The sequence below is a fragment of the Dendrobates tinctorius genome, unplaced genomic scaffold (genome assembly GCF_039654945.1).
Source record: "Dendrobates tinctorius isolate UK_male_01 unplaced genomic scaffold, ASM3965494v1 ptg000258l, whole genome shotgun sequence".
Classification (NCBI taxonomy): Eukaryota; Metazoa; Chordata; class Amphibia; order Anura; family Dendrobatidae; genus Dendrobates; species Dendrobates tinctorius.
Window position 1 is genome coordinate 3,735,366 of NW_027361925.1, and position 14,794 is coordinate 3,750,159.

The following is a 14,794-nucleotide window of genomic DNA, read 5'->3' on the forward strand; positions in this document are numbered from 1 at the left end:
AGTCGCACTAAGATGAAATCACTTGCATGGACTCACATGATAAAATGTACTTAGAATTTCATACTTACAATGATTGGGCCCCAGAAGGGAATTCCACTGGGTAATGAAACTGAAAACGTGGTGAAAATTAGACCAATCCCAACCATAACTTGCAGTATAGCTGCCAAAATCAGCACAATCTAAAAGTAGAAAAAAAAGACATTAGATTTCATATTCCACAATGCAAGATTTCCATCTGTCTGGCTGGGAGCTGGGATTGATACACTGCTACACTCAACCAATGACCATAATGTGGCGCCCTGTTATGAACTCATTTTCTGCTCCACCAGTTGAGAGTTCCCCTTCCGTACTCCCTCTGGTGGTGACGGGAGGTGGTGAGGTTGGTTTGAGTGGTAGTGATCTGCCACCTGGTGAGGAAGATAGTGATTGGATCTCTGGAGTATCAGACTGGATATAAGACAGCCGACGCCCTATCCTGTTGCTGGTGATTCAGTCTGTTTCTCAGGTCTAGGACTCAGTTCTGTTCCAGTCTTCTAAAGATAAGTTTGTTTTTTGCTAATGTTCACACTTGCTCTTGTTGGTCTTTTCAGTTTTTTGTGTGGACAGCCAGCCCGGCTGGGCTGTGCTGAATTTCCACTCTTATTTGCCAAATTGCCTTTTTTGTCCCTCATTAGATTGGCCTCTTTTTGCTCTGTCTCATAATATTTCAGAGTGCTGATCTAGTGGGAGAAGTCTAGTGACTTCAGGGTTAATTTTGCTATCAGTTGTGTTGGACATTTTGTAGGGTTTTTTGGCAGACTGCCGTCAGTGTCTTTCCTTTCCTGTCCTTTCTAGTTAGTCTGGCAGGTGTCACCGTTATGAAAAAATATGCATACTTTTCCCAGAATAGTCCTGAAATGAAGATGTACGAGTATGTCTCATCAATATCAGATCTATACAAACCCCAATATTCATAACTTTCCACTGGTGCCCAAATGTCTAGTTTCAGATGTAGATATTCCTTTAAAGGTGTTAGATTACCTGCTTCTCTTCCTCTCCAATCTATAAATCTCAGTCTTCCTCACAATAGACATCCTGCCTGGCACTGCAGGAATCCTCCGATTCAAAGAGAGTTTTAATTGCTTTTTTCACTTTTTAGCTATACGTAATTTCCTCACTTCCCTATGTTAAACAATTGGTTCTACTGCAAGTAGGCTTGTAGATTGTCAGTTCTTTCTCCTACTGGAAATTCTGTGTGAAAGGGGGGGGGGTGAATGCCCCTTCCCAGAGATGTGTTTTGGATGTGTTATGGATTTTAATGTTTTCTATGACACACAGTTTTTAAAATTCTCTCTTGGAGAAAATGGACAACTTGACCTTTCTGTGCACGTACGTCCTCCTCTTCTGAGGCCGGTCTGGTGACGTGCTGTCAATCACCTTCTTCAACTGAACTTCTCTGACCCTTAGCTCTTCACTATTTACAGTGAATGCAGCCTTCTCCAACCCATCATTGTTTTGGATACAGCAATGGTGGTCGTCTCTCTGCATTTCAACAGCTTTATTTTCATTCAAGTAAAGTTCTTGCTTTTTCCTATCTTGTTCTATTTCTCATTGTCTCATGTCAGTATTATCTGAAGGAAATGAGAGTTCCCTCTTGTTACACAAATCTCTTCCACAGTCCACAGCATGAGACCTACTTTCCATTGATTCATTGACAAATTCTGTCTCTTTATACAATCTTTTTAAAATTCTGCAAAAAAGGATTCTGAGGCAATTCTCAAAGTGTCTGATATATTGCAATCCCTTCTTTAAATTTTTGCATGACTTTGCCTTTGCACAGTGCATAGGCTTTACCAGTCTAGGAGTACCTAAATTTATAGTGAAACCATCCTTTATATGTCTTCCAGGGAGTATTGCAATCCCTCCTTTAAATTTTTGCTAGACCTTGCACTTGGTGAATAGACTTTACCAGTGTAGGAGTACCACTCTTTTTGTAATTCTACCAAAATGTACATTTATTCTGAGGCCATTCTCTATGTGTCTCCCAGGGTGTATTGCAATACCTTCTTTAAATTTTTGCTAGATCTTGCATGTAATGGTTAGGCTTTACCAGTGTAGGAGTCCCATTGTATTTAACAGTCTACCAAATTCTAAGTCTGCATGCGGCCTGTGTACCTATCTTTAACATTGGGTACGCAGGCCATTCGGATGTATGCAGATGCCTCCGCATGCATCGTTTTGACGCTGTGGCGATCGCAACAAAATGCAACATGTTACGTTCGACGCAGGTTGCCGTAGCATCAAAACGACTCATGCAGAGGCATCCGCATATATTCGCACAGCCTGCGTGCCCAATGTTAAAGATAAGGTACGCAGGCCGCACGCCGACATAGGCGGAGCTTAACGGAGGAGGTGCGGCAGTGGGCGGAGCTTCACGGAGGAACTACACAGCCCCCCCCGCAGCTCTGCCATCCACAAATGTGAAGCCGGCCTTTGTAAGCCAAAACCAGGAGTGGAACAACCAGAGGAAAAGAATAATAGAAACACATCACCACTTCTGTATTTCTCACCCACTCCTGGTTTTGACTTACAAATACTGATGTAAAAAAGTCACCAAATACTCAGTGTGTGCACATGGCCTTACAGTAACTTCCCACATTATAATCACTCCCCATGCAGCCTGACTGACAGCAAGCTCTGCAGCATGTGTGTGCAGAGCAAGCTGCCAGTCAAAGAGCAGGGGGAGTGATTACAATGCTCACTGTAAAGTCAACGGTGGCTGTAGCTACTGCTGCAACCTCCTCGATAACTGAAAGGAAGCAGCTGCAGAAAGAATATAACTTATTTTTCTCTCTGTGCTCTTTCCTGTAAGTCAGCCAAAATTGCTTAAAACCACCCACCGTGTGTCATTAACCCTTCCTGACATGCGCCGTACATATACTGCTCTGTTGGAACTGCGTTCCCACAAACAGCAGTATATGTACGGTGGCATGATCGCGCAGCCTCATGCTGGTGCTGGTATCAGCTCTGTGTGAGAGCTGACACCCTGCAGCAACGCCCACTATCGGTGCTAGCACCGATTGTGTGCATTTAACCCTTCTGATGCTGCTGTCAGTAGTGACAGCGACATACAGGAGCATCACGCAGGGAATGGGTGGCTTGTGAGCGCCTGCTGACATGCCCCCTTCCCTGCCTGTCAGATGCTGATGTGATAATCTGCAGTGCAGAAGCAATGCAGAGTATCAGATCAGCGATCTGATACTGTGCAGAGATGTCCCAGGACAGGATAATGTAAAAAAGTGTAAAAAAATATATTAAAAAGTGTTAACATTTTTTTTTAAATATATGGGGATTTTTTTAAAAATCCCCAAATAAAGAACATAAAAAACAAATATTTTTTCCAATAAATACATTTATATAAATAAAAAAATAAGCATACAGCTCTATCAGCAGAAAAATAAAAGTTATAGTGCTCAGCAACGCAAAAATAATTATTTTTTCTGTAAAAAACATAAAAAACTATATAATTTGGATATCACTGTAATCGTACTGACCTGAAGAAAAAAACTGCCTTATCAATTTTACTACACGCGGAACAGTATTAAAAAAAAAAAAAAAAAAAAGCAATTCATGAATTGCTGGCATTTGTTTATTCTGTCTCCCAAAAATCGGAATAGAGAGCGATTAAAAATTGTCATGTGCCCAAAAATGGTACTAATAAAAACATCAACTTGTCCCACAAAAAGCAAGCCACAACATGACTCTGTAGGCCGAAATATTGAAAAATTATAGCGCTCAAAATGTGGTGATGCACAAACTAGATTTCGCAATAAAAAGCATCTTTTAGTTCGTGGCAGCTGCCAAACATAAAAACCCGCTATACATCTGGTATTGCTGTAATCACACAGACCCCTATAATATAGTTGCCTAATCACGTATACCGCACGAGGAACGGTGTAAAAAAATAAATAAAACCAATTGTTGACATGAGACAGATGGAGGCACTGTGGATGCCATAGGACCTGTGATCCGTCTGTGTCTGTCTTTTGAGGATTGTATAAAAGTGCTGTCGGCCACAGTTTTGTGCTCTTCTGAAAAGAAGGACACCGCTGCAGCGAGGCCAGACGGAGTCCAGAGTAACTCTGCTGCCTCATTATAGTGAAGGGATCCTTTGGGGGTTTCATCTGAATCACGTCACTCAGAGAGTAAGATGGAAACCCCAAAGTAAGTGGTAGTAATAAAAACAAGTTCCCACTCAGGTCTGTCATCTGTTAATGGAAGTATAGGGGCTTCCATGTTACTGGTAGCACAAATGTTCTGGAAAAGCTAAATGGCTCCTTGCCCCTAAAAGAAATTCAGCAAATTCTCCGCTCCCAAATCCAAATGCCCCCCTCCCTTCTGAGCCCCAGTGTGCCTAGATCACATTTACAGCCCACATGTTTGGCATTTCTGTAGTGATGAGAGCCCGCCTAATTTACGGGTGCATGTCTCCAGAAGCATGAGCTGGGCATAATGTACTGGTCACTACAATTTTCACTCAGCAACATCCACTGCTGGTTATTTCTGGAAAACACCGATGGAGCCAAAATCGTCACTACATCTGTAGATAAATTTCCAAAGGGTTATGATTTCAAAAGTAAAAGTGGGGTCACTTTAGGGGGGATTCTGCTCTCTAGCACTTATGGGCTCTTTATATGGAATCCGCAAACTATTCTAGGAAAATCTGCGATCCAGGAATCAAATTGCGCTCCGTCCCTCCTGAGTCACTCCGTATGGCTAAGTAGTACTGTACAGCCACATATAGGGTATTGCCACGTTCAGTAGACATTGTGGGACTAATTTTGATGCCATTTTTACCCATTTCCCAGCATGAAAATGTAAAACATGGGGCTAACACAGTATCTTAGTGATAAAAATGTAAATTATTTTATTCACTGCCCAATGGTATAAAAGTCTGTGACGCACCTGTGGTGTCAATATAATCACTGCACCCCTAGATAAATTAATTGAGAGGTGTCGTTTGTAAAATGGGGTCACTTATGGGGGGGGTCTGCTGTGTTGGCACCTCAGGGGCTCTGCCAATGTAACATGGCAAACTCAAACTGGTGCAGCAAAATCTGCACTATAATATGGCGTTCAATATGCTCAATACACATCTAGATAAATTCCCTAAGGGGTCTAGTTTCCAAAATGGTGTCACTTGGTGGGGGTTTCCACTGTTTAGGCACATCAGGGGCTCTCCAAACACGACAAGGCACCTGCTAATTATTCCAGCAAATTTTGCATTTTTACATTCAAAAAGTCAAATGAAGCTCCTTCACTTCCAAGCCCCGACATGCACCCAAACAGTTGTTTTCCTCCACATATTGAGTATCTGTAATTCTTATACATATACAGCCAGCCAGAACAACGCAAGTCCCGAGGGCACTTCACCAATATCCATCAACTAATCCCATATATATATATATATATATATATATATATATATATATATATATATAGGAAGAGGAAGAGACCCCAATAAATTAAAAAACAAAGCTTTATTAATTACTATAAAAACACATAAAAAAGCATAATAAAAAAGCAAAATGCCGTAAGGGACACCTCAAAAGAGCACCAACAAAGGTAATGTATAGTCAGGTACAATACAATGCCATACTATCACATTAATAGAGCCAATACCATATAAGTGTAGTAGTATATCCAAATCTATATGATAGATGAAAAATCAATGTAAGTTGAACTCAATATACTGAATACAGATATGACTGAAAATAATCAATCAATAAAACCACACAAGCTAGATGGTGATAAGGCACCAGGATAGGCAGCACTAATACATCTTGAATAAGGTGAATCATGAAAACATGAAATTTAAAGATATAATAATCTATTTATAAGCAATATGCGAGGGCAATTTAAATCCCAATGACTATACAATATAGTATAGTACACAACTATGGAGACCCTGAACAAGGTAATTCAGGAAAAACACCGGGTCATAGGATATAATATATTAACTACAAAGTGCATAGTGCGAATAAATTAGTCCCAGCAAAAATAACCCATACTACATAGAGAAGGCGCCATTTATGAAATCAATTAGTGCCACATAGCCCAGAATAACATTAACAGTGGTGGTGCTCGTGGTGTCCCCTCACCCTGACGCGCGTTTCCCCTCCTGCTTCTTCCTGCAAAGCATCTATTTTGAATATGAGCATCCATGTTTTGTATATCTTCATAATCAAATAATTATCCTAAAAAGTGCATTCAGGAGATGTTGCTCAACAAATTGTATGGAGCAATTTCTCCTGTTACCCTTATGAAAATGCAAAATTTGGAGCTAAAAAAGATTTATCTGAGAAAAATGTGATGTTTTTTACTTTCATGGCTCTATGTTATAAACTTCTGTGAAGCATCTGAGGCTTCAAAATGCTCAATACACATCTAGATAAGTTTCGTAAGGGGTCTAGTTTCCAAAATGGTGTCACTTGTCGAGGGTTTGCACTGTTTAGGCATATCAGGGGCTCTCCAAATGCGACATGGCATCTGCTAATTATTCCAGCAAATTTTACATTCAAAAAGATGGCGAGCGCCGTTAGAAATTTTCTCACCGTGTTTGCGTTGATGTCAGTTAGGTGAAGTGAGTTAACTTGCTGTGAACTCCTAGGACCTTTCTGACAGGCACATGCGTGAGAACTTTCTCAAGCTTGCAGTGCCATCAGTCAGGTCATACGAGTTAACCGTGTGACACTGAGCAGCAGTAGTAGATATTACTCAGTGTCTCTGCTGGATGACAGGCTGTATGGTAGCAAAGATAGACCCATCGTGGAACAAATGGATTATCATCTTAGTGGACAGGTGAGGAATATTGTTTGTTATTTTAATTCTCTTGCAGGGGACAATGGCATCACTGGAATGGGCGATGCAGTAAGTATGGTTTAATTAAGATTTATTAACGGAGTCAGTGTCATTCTTTCAATGAAGACTTTATATTGTGTGTGCATGTGTTTTTTTACACTATCACTATGGGGTTAGTAATAGGGGTGTTTAATAGACGCTTCTCCATTAATAACCTCTGGGTTTGATGTCACCATGACAATACAATGGTGACATCAACCCCCCAACCATTAGCCCACTTGCCACCACATGAGGGCAAGTGGGAAGAGCGAGGGTAAGTTTCAGAATTGGCACATCTTAGAGATGCACCTTTTCTGGAGCAGCAGGGAGCTGATGTTTTCAGTGGGGGTGGGGCAATATCCATGGCCCCTTCCAGGCTATAAACATCTGCCCCCAGCCTTCGGCTTTCCCTCTGCTGGTTTGGAAAATTATGCGGGAGCCGATGCCATTTTTTTCACAAAAATAATAATACATTAATTAAATACATGTTACATGTACAGTAATCTACACATGCACTGCACTAATCATGTATGAGACTGACATCTTTATATCTATCTATTCTATGTGTATATACTATATGTCATCTAACTATTCTATTCTGTCAGGTCCCGCTGTGATATTACTGTACACGGCTGCTGAATTGCTGGCTTTTTATCACTATCTATCTATCTAATCTATATATGTGTTTTGAAGAATATTTCCTTTGAAAACGATGTGTGAATGATATAGTGAATTGCTCTATGTAAGAGCTCATGTTAAAATCGCATTGCAATTGGATAGCAATCGCACTGCATTCGGATGTAAATTGGATGCTAGGTGTGAAAGATTGGATTGTACTCGCATGACGCTTGTTCGTTTTTTCGATCCTGATATCAGAACTTTTTTTACACAAATATGGGTATGAGCCCTAAAGACACTGCTGAGACATGCGATTTTGGTGCTTTTTTTTCTCTGGAGGCTTCTATATGTAATTAAAAAAACATGTTAAAAACTGGTACATTTTTGAGCGCAGAATTATAGCTTTCCTGTATTATATAAAAACTTCATTAAAACACTGCTTCACATCAGCACCAAAAAGCATCAATTAAGAGGGAAAAGACATAAAATGCAGCAAAAAGGCAATAGCCAGAGAAGATTATTATTACAGTACTTTGCTGCGGACACCTACAGAAAACAAAATCACAGTATTTATGCAATGTATGAAACATGGCTTTACAGACAGAAAAAAGCCAGATGTCGTATAATGAAGCTACATAAAGATGAACAAGTTTGAGGTGCTATAACCATGAATAAATGAACAAAAAATAAATCCATAGGTCCCAACGAGAGATGAGCATGATGAACAGATGACATTGCACTGGCCCTGGCTACCAAAAACCGTGTCAGGGACACTGGAAGATAAGAGATTCATGTACCTCCTCTTTAGCCGCCTGGCATCAGTGACCTGGAAGTAGGACCAGAGTCCCGTGAATCTACCTGCTCATCTCTAGTCTCAAACATCCCAGATAAACAAAGACAGGTTCAGATTTGGGTCTGTGCCCTGCAGTCTCAGGCATCTGCTGAATGTCTCTTACTCCCATCACCCCTCTGACATCGCTTTCTGCCAGGTTAAAAAGAAATGGTGAATGGATGTGGCTGGGGTCATGGTCATAATTTGCAGCGGTGCAAATTTTGTACCAATGGAGGGTAAATGGCTTGTCCAGGACTCTGATATTGATTGCTTATCCTCAGGATAGGTTATCAATAGCAGGTTTGTTGGGGTCGAATACCCATAATTCCCACCAGTCAGCTGTTAACAGATCCAATGGTAATCGTATCAAAACAATGTATGAAGCTGAAACACAATAGCGCCATACAACGTGCAGTAGCTGTTCTCGGATACTGCAGTTCACACTCAGTCATGCATACTGTGCATCATTACTATTACCAAGATGCTTTATTAACACTGACTCCTGAGCATGTTTCTGAATGAATCAATGAATGAATTAACAAATATTAACAAGAGTAGGGTTTTTTTTATCAGTCATTTGCTATTAGAGATGGGAGTATTTATTAGAGTTGAATTGAATTGTATTCAAATATTTAAAAAAAAAAATCTGTATTCTACAGAATATGGATTTTTGTAATTTGCTTTCCAATATGGCTGAACTGTGGAAAACTGGCAAATGATTACAAAAAATCAGTAAGTCATTGCTCACCTCTCCAACCGCTTCACTTCTTATCATTCAGTCCTCCTCTTTTTTCCCGCTGTCCTGTTAACTCCACAATGCAACTTCTGGTCGTGACCAGGCCTTAGAGGTCATTACGTGCCAAAAGGGTTCGGCACACGTTGTGACCTCATGACTTTGCGACTTTATGACGCACAGGAACGTCTGAGGCCTGGTTGTGCCTGGAATTTCCAATCCAGAGAGAAGAGACCAGAGATATGGAATATAACAGCAAAAGGAAAAGGCTTTAATGACCAGGTGGTGGGCAGCAAGTAGTGGGATACCCTGAGAAGTATTAATTTTTAACTTTTTATTCCACCATCTTACATTCATTATGCTCTGGGGTATCTTAAGACCCAAGAGCATAAAAAGAACATTCAATTTGCAAAGAATGTCTTCGCTGAAAATAGAATTTCCCAGGAAAATCTACGTGAGTTGGAGAATTTGAATCTCAGATTCACTCATCTCTGGTTATTATAATTGAGCAATTTGTGCTGGACTAATGGGTATATCTCGTTCATAAGTGTCTTCTATGGTTAGTGCAAAATCCAAAAATTGAATCACTCACCCCAAGAGCCTTAGGTTTGCCTTTTAGAAAGGTTTTATAAAAGGCTGAGGATTCTGTAATTTGAGGAATTACAGCAGCAAAGCTCCACTGCGGGGCCACGGTGGGGACCTTCCACATCTGGGCATCAGATGGACCAGTATATCCAGGAGGAACTGGAGGAACATGATAAAGTGGAAAGCTATGAGGTGGAGCAGTAGGAATCGTCTCGCTGGTTAGGGCTTCATAGCTGTGCATGCCGGCTCCATTCATTGATGACATTACGAAAGCTTAATGGATAATAGTGAAGAAAAAGACACAAATATCATAGAAATAATCGAATGCAAGATGCATACAATATCCTGAGCTATGACAAGGAAGTAAAATAACAACTTGGCATCATACACTGATATTTTACATGTTGCTTCCCTTCCACCTAATTAACGTTAAATGTCTGTTCCCTGGGGATCTATTACCAGGGCACAATAACAGTTTGCCAGCTGCACCCATGCTGTCACACGTAACCGTTTCACAGAAACTAATAGGGTGAGGGAACATGAACTCAATTTTCACGTGATGTTTTCATTACCTGTACAACATTTACAAAGTGCTTCAGTGACTGAGCAGATTACTGACTTCTTCAGCGGCCCTGGTGTAAGCCGCACATTGGTGAAGATTGCTACCTTGTAACATTGGGCTTTGAACCTTCTACACACTACCCTGTAGTCTGGATCAAAACCACCATATTGTCAATTGTACTGCGACATATTACAGAAATTTCAGAGGAATCTTGACAGTTTTTGTCACATTACGTGGTACAAAAGAATAAGGCTGAGCCTACTTGGCAACTTTGGCTGCAACAAACATGGTGTGGCCAAATATTGCAGTATGTCTCTGCTAAAAGGGTAGGGTAATGTAGGTGTGTGTGATTCCTCTGCAACCAACAAGTGGCAAAATTATCCAAATTATTTGAATTTTTGAGAATTTCATTTTGCAAAGCATCTGCAGTCACCTACATTGTGCTGTGATGTAACAGCAGCTGTCACTGTAATCGTACTGACCCAAAGAATAAAACTTCCTAATCAAGTTTACAACACATGGAACGGTATAAAGGCCCTCCCCCCTAAAGAAATTCATGAATTGCTGGTTTTGTTCATTCTGCCTCCCAAAAATCGGAATAAAAAGCGATCAAAAAATGTCATGTGCCCGAAAATGGTAGCAATAAAAACGACAACTCGTCCCACAAAAAACAAGACCTCACATGGCTCTGTGGGCCAAAATATGGAAAAATTATAGCTCTCAAAATGTGGTGATGCAAAAACTATTTTTTGCAATAAAAAGTGTGTGACAGCTGCCAAACATAAAAACCCGTTATAAATAGTAAATCAAACCCCCCCTTATCACCCCCTTAGTTAGGGAAAAATAATAAAATAAAAAAAAATTATTTATATCCATTTATCCATTAGAGTTAGGGTTGAGGCTAAAGTTAGGGTTAGGGTTGGGGCTAAAGTTAGTGCTTGGATTATGGTTACAGCTGGGATTAAGGTTAGAGTTGGGATTAGAGTTAGAGTTTGGATTAGGGTTAGGGGTCTGTTAGGGTTAGGTTTGTGGTTAGGGTTATGGTTAGGGTTGGGATTAGGGATAGGGGTGTGTTGGGATTAGGGTTAGCGGTGTGTTGGGGTTAGGATTAGGTTTAGGGGTGTGTTGGGGTTAGGGTTGTGGTTAGGGTAATGGTTAGGTGTCAGGGTCCTGGCAGCGCCGGCGTGCAGCCTCTGCTGAGCAGGGACTCACCCGCACTGTAGGGGGGCCCGGGGTCAGGTACGGCCGGAAAGTACAGAGAAACAGGACCTGGGGACGCTGAAGTTTAGCAAGCAGGGAAGGACCTACGGTCATGTGACTGCAAGGGGCGGGGCTTAGCGTCCTGCTTCCAGAGATCAGCAGGACACTATACAGAAATAGTCAGCAAAATGGAGGTCATACACAGAGATAGCAGTAATGTACTAGGGATGAGACAGAACGGATAGTCGGGGCCAAGCAGGGGTCAAAACCAAACAGACATAGAAGGTACCAAGCAGAATCCAACAAGCAATATCCAGAGAACAGACCGAGTCGTACACAGAGTATCAAGCAACCAGAACACAGCACAAACACACTCAGGGGTCACCACACTACGCCAAGGGCGAAAGTATAACTGACGGGGATGGAGCTTCCTGAGGCTATAAGAAGCTTTCCTGAACCAATGAGAGGCCACCATAATAAGTCCCAGGTGTGCAGGTAAGAGTCTGCACTGAGATCAAAACATTAACCCTAGAAGTGCAGGTCCACCAGCACTGGTATTATGACATTAGGGTTGGGATTAGGATTAGGGGTGTGTTGGGGTTAGGGTTGGAGTTAGAATAGGGGGGTTTCCACTGTTTAGGCACATCAGAGGCTCTCCAAATGCGACATGGCATCTGATCTCCTGTAGACTGTGATACCTTATGGGCAGGGTCCTTCTCTCCTTCTGTACTTATATGTGTCTTGTATTGCTCATGTTTATTGTACTTGACTATATTTGCCCCATTTCACATGTAAAGTGCCATGGAATAAATGGCGCTATAAAAATGTATAATAATATTAATAATAATAATAATCTCAATTCCAGCCAATTCTGCATTGAAAAAGTCAAACGGTGCGCCTTCCCTTCCAAGCTCTGCCATGCGCCCAAACAGTGGTGTACCGCCACATATGGGGCATCAGCATACTCAGGACAAGTTGCACAACAACTTTTGGGGTCCAATTTCTCCTGTTACCCTTGGAAAAATAAAAAATTGGGGGCAAAAAGATAATTTTTGTGAAAAAAATATGATTTTTTATCTTTACGTCTCCACATTATAAACTTCTGTGAAGCACTTGGGGGTTCAAAGTGCTCACCACACATCTAGATAAGTTCCTTAGAGGGTCTACGTTCCAAAATGGTGTCACTTGTGGGGGGTTTCCACTGTTTAGGCACCTCAGGGGCTCTCCAAACGGGACATGACGTCCGATCTCAATTTCAGCCAATTTTGCATTGAAAAGTCAACCGGGCTCCTTCCCTTCCAAGCTCTGCCATACGCCCAAACAGTGGTTTAACTGTATAAATGGGGTATCAGGTAACTCAGGATGAATTTTACAGCAAACTTTGGGGTCCAATTTCTCCTGTTACCCTTGGTAAAATAAATCAAACTGGATCTGAAGTAAATTTTTAGTGAAAAAAAGTTAAATTTTCATTTTTTTAAACATTCCAAAAATTCCTGTGAAGCACCTGAAGGGTTAATAAACTTCTTGAATGTGGTTTTGAGCACCTTGAGAGGTGCAGTTTTTAGAATGGTGTCACTTTTGGGTATTTTTTCTATCATATAGACCCCTCAAAGTGACTTCAAATGTGATGTGGTCCCTAAAACAAAACATGGTGTAAAAAATGAAAGATCACTGGTCAACTTTTAACCCTTATAACTTCCTAACAAAAAAAAATGTGGCTGCAAAATTATGCTGATGTAAAGTAGACATGTGGGAAATGTTACTTATTAAGTATTTTGTGTGACATAGCTCTGTGATTTAAGGGCATGAAAATTCAAAGATGGAAAATTGTGAAATTTTCAAACTTTTTGCCAAATGTCCGTTTTTTTCACAAATAAACACAAGTCATATCAAAGATATTACGTACCATAGAGAAGAAACAGGAATCTGGCACAGCTGTACAGTTGTGGCCAAAAGTATTGACACCCCTGCAATTCTGTCAGATAATACTCAGTTTCTTCCTGAAAATGATTGCAAACACAAATTCTTTGATATTATTATCTTCATTTAATTTGTCTAAGGCCTCTTTCACACATCAGGTTTTCGCCGTCAGGCGCGATCCGGCGCTTTTGACAGAAACCGGATCCGGCGAAATGCAATGCCGGATCCGGTTTCACCCCCATTGACTTGCATTTGCGCCGGATCGCGCCGGATGGCCATGCGTTTCATCCGGTTTTCGCCGGATCCGGCAATGTGTCGCAATGTGTCGCGATCCGGCGTCTGGAAAAAACGTCTACTGTAACGTTTTTTGTCTCCGGCGAAAAAGCCGGACACGCCGGATCCGGCGCGTCCGGCTTTTTCACACAATGAAAGCCTATGAACGCCGCAATGCGCCGGATCCGGTTTTTTGGTCTGAGCATGCTCAGTAGCTCTGCCCACAAGACATATATAAAAGCAAGACAGTGGGACCCACAGCCACACCCAACATGCCACCCAAGAAAGCAACCAAGCGAAGCAGGAGAAGGCAGGAGACCACTGCAGCACCATCAGCACCACCACCACCCCAAATGGAGCAGCAAATAGAACATGCTGAGGAGGGGAGGCCAGCAGCAGATGAGAGACGGTAATTATCAAATCCCCCATTCCTCCAAACTAGGGCCATGGAATATCAAGATATTCATTGGCCCTTTGTTTCTCTTTATTCAACAGCCGCCAAAGAGATGCAGCAGCAGCACCATCAGCACCACCCCAAATGGAGCAGCATGCTGAACGGGAGGGGAGTCCAGAAGCAGATGAGAGACGGTAATTATCAAATCCCCCATTCCTCCAAACTAGGGCCATGGAATATCAAGATATTCATTGGCCCTTTGTTTCTCTTTATTCAACAGCCGCCAAAGAGATGCAGCAGCAGCAGCAGCAGCAGAAATGGCATCACTGGCAGCAGCAATACCCACAGCCATGGAGTCTGGCCATCAACAGGACAGCACATCTTCTTCTGGGAGCCCTCCCTCGCATCGTCAGCGTTTGACGGTAAGTTTTTATTTCCAAAATCCATCATCTCTGTAATATATGTCTATTCATTGCCTTTTATTTCAAAACAGGAATCACAAGATGAAGAGGAGCTCCCAGAAGAAGAAGGAAGGGGTGGACAGACGCTTGGAGTGGGCTCACAATTGGTAAGTTTTTTGCATCAAACGCAGAAACACAACATCACACTACACACAACACATAGAAAACAATGTTCTGCAGACCACACACAGCAAACAAATGCCTACATCCAAACTCATAACATTTTTTGTTTTCTTCTCTAGTCTTCCCAATCTGGTGCTCGGCCAAGAGGTCCTCGCAGTGCCTCCCAGGGTCGTCGGCGACAGCAACGCGGCGGTCACCAGCGTGTAAGTATAAA

At 41.7% G+C, this 14,794-nt stretch overlaps 1 protein-coding gene across 1 annotated transcript in view; it reads right to left on the reverse strand.

Annotated features, from left to right (window-relative positions):
* Positions 1-9,912, reverse strand: part of LOC141069326 (membrane-spanning 4-domains subfamily A member 4D-like) — a 23,240-nt gene extending 13,328 nt beyond the window's left edge. Inside the window, exons 1-2 of the mRNA XM_073558791.1 lie at positions 9,655-9,912; positions 69-179 (exon numbers count right to left, since the gene is read on the reverse strand). Of these exons, the coding sequence (XP_073414892.1) occupies positions 69-179; positions 9,655-9,912 (369 nt within the window). The remainder of the gene's footprint in view (positions 1-68; positions 180-9,654) is intronic.
* Between the last annotated feature and the right edge of the window lie 4,882 nt (positions 9,913-14,794).